Source organism: Pteropus alecto, unplaced genomic scaffold (genome assembly GCF_000325575.1).
Source record: "Pteropus alecto unplaced genomic scaffold, ASM32557v1 scaffold60, whole genome shotgun sequence".
Classification (NCBI taxonomy): domain Eukaryota; kingdom Metazoa; phylum Chordata; class Mammalia; order Chiroptera; family Pteropodidae; genus Pteropus; species Pteropus alecto.
In genome coordinates, this window is record NW_006430726.1 from 6,272,309 (window position 1) to 6,278,857 (window position 6,549).

The 6,549-nt window shown below is 60.0% G+C and overlaps 1 protein-coding gene across 1 annotated transcript in view; it reads left to right on the forward strand.

Moving 5' to 3' along the window:
• Nucleotides 1–6,549, forward strand: part of RASGRF1 (Ras protein specific guanine nucleotide releasing factor 1) — a 57,303-nt gene that overhangs the window by 26,591 nt on the left and 24,163 nt on the right. Inside the window, exons 8-9 of the mRNA XM_006905373.1 lie at nt 4,562–4,680; nt 6,351–6,511. Of these exons, the coding sequence (XP_006905435.1) occupies nt 4,562–4,680; nt 6,351–6,511 (280 nt within the window). The remainder of the gene's footprint in view (nt 1–4,561; nt 4,681–6,350; nt 6,512–6,549) is intronic.

Sequence of the window (6,549 nt, forward strand, 5' to 3'; positions counted from 1 at the left end):
CGGGCGTGGCCAGCGGCCGGGCCTGGGTGGGACTCGCCACCGCGCATGCGGAGCCCCGGGGGGCCGAGCCCGTGCTCGGGATAGCATGGGGGTGTGTCCTGGGAGCCCCCGATGTACAGCTGCAGCCCGCCGGGGCACCTGCGCGACGGCATGGTGGCCCGCCGCCCCGGGCGGACCGGTCGGGGAAGGGAGTGACTTCAGGCAGGGTCCGCGTCCGAGTCTGCGGCCATAGGAGCTCCGAGGGGTCCTGGCGGACAGGCCGCCACGCGGGCAGTGTCGGTGGGGGATGAGCCCCCCACTCCAGGCCCCTCGCCCGCCTCTCTCCGTCCTCGAAGCCCAGCGGACCTTCTTCTGCACGGGCAGAAGCGGGGACCAGGGGCGCCCCGGGCAGCAGTGACGCGGCCTGCACCAGGCGGTGGCGGCGGGAGGCGGGGAAGCGGCTCAGATTCTGGATGTGTTGTGAAGATGGCGTTTCTGATGGGTCAAACGTGAGGAGTCAGGGGTGAGCCCCGAGCTTTAGGCCGAGCACGTTAAAAGGTGGGGAGATTAACCCAGCCGGAGGGGCTGCGCGCGTGGGGGGCTGTTGGCCTCGAGATGGACAATGGCGGAGCAGAGGCTGAGGCTAAGGAGGGGGCGCCTGCGTCTGCAGTTCAGGGGAGGAGACTTCCGCTGTCATCAGCTCAGACGGCATTTGAAGACCCAGACTGCTGAGGTCACGAAGGGAGGGACTTCAGGCAGAAACCAGATGGGAAGCCGCAGCTGAGCCCCGGGGCCTCCATGGGTGGGGTCACCACGGGAGGAGCTGGGTCTGCTGCTCAGAGCTGGGCCGCCACCAGCCGCAGAGAGGATCAACCCAGCCCAGCACCCCAGCCAGGGCCCTAAACGGCTCAGTCTGGCAAGGGCGGCCAGGGAGGCCCTGGCTCCCGGCTGGAGTGGGGGGGAGGGCCAGGCTGAGGCCATAGTCGGGCCACGATCGCACACGGACGAACCACTGCAGGTGAGGACCCCAGGCCTCACGTGCCCCAGGGAGCCAAATCCTACACACTCTTCCCAAAGGAGACTTGGGACTGGGAGGCAGCCAGGCTCCTCGTCACTGCCGGATGCCTGTCCCAATGCAGGCTGCAGGTGGCACATGAATGCCAAGCTGTTTGCCCAAAGTCCCTCACCCCCTTCCGCCCAGGGTCCTGTGTACAGCCTGCTCTTTTGCTGTCCCCCACCCGATCGCCTGCCCCGGCCCTGCGCCCAGCGATCACCTGTCTCCATGACAACACCCTTTCCCCTTCCTCTGGGCGCCCACAGGAGGCCTCAGTAAGCAGGCTCCTGCTTGGCCTGCCCCGCCTCCGCCTTGCCCTTTGCCCCCACCTCTCCTGACCTCCGTCTCCTGGGCCCACTGGTGACTGAGCCACGTCCCCAGGAGGCTCAGGCCCTGGACACCGTGCTGCCTCCCACATCCCCCAGCTGGTGTGCAGCAGGGGTGTCCCCAAAACGAACCCCAGCCTGGGGCCGGCCCCCGCCTGAGCAGCTGCAGTGACACAGGTCCAACAGCAAACCTCGGGCCGCCCTGCAGAATCACCCCCCCGTTTACCAAACACAGCTCCACTCGCCCAGGCCACTCCTGATCCAGATGAATGGAGAGATGCCTTGGGCTACTTCCGGAAATGGAGAACCCCACCCAGGGATCTCAAACACACCCCGACGCCCTTCCGGGAGAGGGCCGAGGCCTGGGCTTCTCCAAGAGCATTGCAAGGGGGAGGGGCAACTGGGGCTGCTGAGGACGAGACCACGTCCATGCCCCAGCCTGATGACCGAAAACTGTGACTGACGTGAAGAGACTGTGCGGTATCGCTAAGCACCATTGCGCCGTTTGTGCAAGCAGCTATCATGTGTGAGCACAGGCAGGCAGACGGAAGACACGTTTTCAATCCACAGATCAACAATCCAGACGGAGAAACTGAGGACAAGAGGGGTTGATTGATTTGCTCAGCATCAGGCCAGCTACGTCAGTCGCAAGTGCCAACTAAAGTCACAGTGGGCTTTATGGAGAGTGTCTGTAAGAGACCCTCTGCGTGCGCAGAGGCCGGCCGGCCCGGGGACCTCGTTATACAGACTGAGGCGGAAGGAAACAAATAGGAAGCTTTGTGCTTTTTTGTAGTAGGTGTGGTACTTTTCAGATCCCCTCGACCAAAAAGGACCCACTTCTATCCTGGAAACCCATCAAAGTACTTAAAGCTGCCAACGCTAATGCCCTTTTTCCCGTTTCTAAAACGTAGGTAAATGGTGCCATCTCGTGGACAGGCGTGGTGTTGCAGGCGGCAGATGGTGGACAAACAGGACAGAGTCTGCATTTTGTATTTGGGGCTGGCTCTGTTGCCTTTCTCTCCTGGACGTGCCAGCACCTACCGTGGTATCAAAGTCGGTCTCCCCGAGCCAGCTGCATGGCCCCGTCCTCCACCTATAAGCCATTCCCCAGCCAGCATTAACAAAACAGCTGTATAATGCTGTTCGGGGAGAGGAAACAGCAGTTACATAACCCTGAGCAGAATCCGGGGGGATATCCTCTAGCTTCCCCACCAAAAATGACCCGCTTATTTCCTAACACTCCTGGAAACCCATCAAAGTACTTATGTAAAACTGCCAACTCAGACGCCTTTTCCCGAGTTTCCAAAACATAGGTAAATGGTGCTATCTGGTGGACACGCGTGGTATTGCAGGCAGCAGATTGCAGACAAACAAGACAGAGTGTATTTTATGTTTAGGGCTAGCTATGTTTCTTGTTTCTCTCCTGGACGTGTCAGAACCTACCGAGGTATCGAAGTCAGTCTCCCCGAGCCAGCTGCATGGCCCCATCCTCCACCAATAAGCCATTGCGCAGCCAGCATTAAGAAAATAGCTGTACGAACCCAATCCCGTCTGATCTTGGAAGCTAAGCAGGGTCGAGTCTGGTTAGTACTTGGATGGGAGACCACCTAGGAAGAACAGGTGCAGTAGGTGTAAAAGATAAAAGAATAAAAAAATAAGGGATTGTAAACTGACAAGGTCCTTGCAATCTGTGAGGTCAATCAAGGTTTGCCTCACCTAAAAAAAAAAAAAGAAAACAGCGAACAACGCCGTTCAGGGGGAGGGAACAGCAAGTACATAGACCCTGAGCAGAATTAGGCGAAATATTCTTCTAGCTTCCCCACCCCAAAACGACTCGCTTCTTTCCCAACACTCCTGGAGCCCGTTAAGCCTCAACAAAGTCCGCAAGGCACATGTCCAGTTGCCCAGCGATGTTGAATCGAAAAGCGTAGGTAAATGGTGCCATCTCGTGGACAGGCGTGGTGTTGCAGGCGGCCGATGGTGGACAGACAGGACAGTCTGCATTTTGTATTTGGGGCTGGCTATGTTGCCTTTCTCCCCTGGACGTGCCAGCACCTACCGCGGTATTGAAGTCAGTCTCCCCGAGCCAGCTGGTGGCCCGGTCCTCCACCAATAAGCCATTGCTCCGCCAGTATTAACACAACGGCACTATTAGGAGTGTTCGGGGTTGGGGGGACAGCAGTTACATAATCCCGAGCAGAATTAGGTGGAATATCCTTCTAGCTTCCCCACCAAAAACGACCCGCTTCTTTCCCAACACTCCTGGAGCCCGTTAAGTCTCAGCAAAGTCGATAACGCCCACGTCCAGTTGCCCACCCACGTCGAATCGATAAACGTAGGTAAATGGTGCCATCTCGCGGACACGCGTGGTGTTGCAGGCGGCAGGTGGTGGACATACAGGACATAACCCCGAGCAGAATTAGGTGGGATATCCTTCTAGCTTCCCCACCAAAAACGACCCGCTTCTTTCCCAACACTCCTGGAGCCCGTTAAGTCTCAGCAAAGTCGATAACGCCCACGTCCAGTTGCCCACCCACGTCGAATCGATAAACGTAGGTAAATGGTGCCATCTCGCGGACACGCGTGGTGTTGCAGGCGGCAGGTGGTGGACAAACAGGACGTAACCCTGAGCAGAATTCGGTGGGAATGCAGAATTCTGCATTTTGCATTTGGGGCTAGCTATGTTGCCTTTCTCTCCTGCATGGCCCTGTCCACCAACCACAAGCCATTCCGCAGCCAGCATTAGAAAACAGCGGTATAATGCCGTTCGGGGGGAGGAAACAGCCAAGGCCTGAGGCTGGAATGAACTTGGTGTTTTCCATGGGTAGGATACAGCCCGTGGCCAGCCGAGGGGCACAGCAATGAGCGAAGGATGTTTCCCGTGTTTCTGTCTTCCCCCCTGTGCTACCTCTGCTTGACGTGGTTCAGACTTGTAAATCCTAGAGCCCTGCTTCCCAGCTGTCAACCTCCATCATTTTTCCCTCTGAAAAAAGATCACCTGCCCACTTGGGCTGTCGGAGAGATGAGATCATGCCATACAGCGCCCTGCGTACGGCCAGCACTCAGACCACGCCTGCTCTCGACACATTCGTCACTGAGCACCCTGGGCGCCAGGCGCCCTTTCCAGATCCGGCCGGACCCACGCATTCCCTGCTCGCTGGGCACGGTGGCCTCCTGACAGTGCCGCTTCCGGTCCCCACAGGATCATGCACGACGAGGTGAGCGAGACAGAGAACATCCGGAAAAACCTGGCCATCGAGCGCATGATCATCGAGGGGTGTGAGATCCTGCTGGACACGAGTCAGACCTTCGTCAGACAAGGTACGGCCTCTGCGCTCGGCGAGCCCTGGCGCGGGGGCAGGTGTCACTTGGGGCATCGTCACTTGATGTGGCTGCCACGCCTACCAGTGTGATGCCGCAGTACCAGGGTCTGCTGGGGACCGTAACAGCTCCGAGCCGATGTCGATGGCTATGTGTATAGATGCAGATACTCGGTTCCTGTCCCTCTGCTTGTAAACGGGGTCCTTCCAGACGCCCTTGGTCGTCTAGCGCATGTCCCGGTGAACAGGGACATGTCCTTTTTGGGACAGCATGGGGCAGAGGGAGAGAACGTGTACTGATGGCCTTGGCAATCACAAGCGTTTCCAGCGTCCGAGAGGAAGTCAGCGTGGGTCCATCCCCTGTCCTTTGTGCATCACCATCGGCCCCTTGGGAGGTGTGACCGTAGCGCTTCTTCTGGGAGGAAGTTTCCCACTGCCCTCAGATTCTGGTCACTAGGGAGCAGTATGGACGGGTGGCCAGAGTATCTCTGTGGCCGAGGGGCTAACTGCCAACTCGGGGACATGACAGCTGCAATATGTTTGAAGGTCACCTCGTTCACAGCGCACGTTCTCGGCTTCTGCATGCATGCCCCGGAGGTGACCCTACTTCAGAGTGGACCCCGGGTGCCTTCTGTCTGGCCTTGGGGCCATGTGACTAGAGGAAACCTTGTCAGCCCCTCCCGCTGGCCCTGCGGCTGCCTCCAGCCTCTGCCGCCCATAGTGAGGGGGCCATCGAGTTGGAGTTCCTTCACAGGCCCTTTGTGTGGCCCTGTGACCACAGGCCCACCCTGTGACCTGCTCCCAGAGCCAGCCTCACCTGTCCCCGGAGCTGCACCGGGCCCCTGCTGGAAGCGGCCGGAGGAATGAGCTGTCCTGGGGTGGGCAGTGACAGGAATCTGCTCTGGGGCCCAAGCCAAAGCCATTCCTCCCCTGCTGAGGAGCGAGGCTGGACCTGGAGGTCACACTGGGGCCTGGCAGTGTCCAGTCACACAGCCAATGCTGACGCCGGGCCAACGAGGGCTCCAGGGACACCCAGACGATAGACCCTTGCCCCAGGAGCGGACTATTCAGGGAGAGTCACGAGGAAAGACAAACGCGGGAAAGAGCTCCAGGCAGCAAGGGCACGAGGCAGGGTGGTGGCCGGGGTGGGACCAGGGAGAACCGCAGGGCTTGCGGAGGAGGCGGTGCTGGCGGCGGGTCCGGAAGGGTGAGCAGTGCACAGGCAGATGTGTGGAGGGTGAGGACATGTCACCCTTCACACGGGCAAGTGGGTCCCTCACATGCACCTGCTCTGTGGGCGGCGACTTCCTAGGGAAGTGCTGAGGATGGAGGGTCTGCGGGGAAGTGTGCCTGACTGACCGTGGCTGCTCCGTGGCCGCGGGTGCCCCCCGCTGTCCAGCCTCCTGACACCGAAGACACTGCCGGTTGCATTCTCACCACGGGGCCATGTGCTTGGGGCTCCCCACTTGTCTGAGAGATCGAGGGGTCCTGCACGGAGCCCCTCTGGTCACCCCCACACCTTGAGGAGGGGCTGGGGGGACACATCCCAGTGCGCGCTTGCCACGAGGAACTAGGATCATCTTGTCCCTACCTCAGCCCCACAGCCGACCTCAGAGGCGGAGGTTCGCCCTGGAGACGGGCCACTCGGGGTCTCTCCCTGTCCGCCCGCAGGCTCCCTCATCCAGGTGCCTATGTCCGAGAAGGGCAAGATCACCCGGGGGCGGCTGGGGTCGCTGTCCCTGAAGAAGGAGGGCGAGCGGCAGTGCTTCCTGTTCTCCAAGCACCTCATCATCTGCACCCGGGGCTCGGGCGGGAAGCTGCACCTGACCAAGGTGGGTGGGGGCGGGGCCGGGGCGGGGCTCAGAGCGGG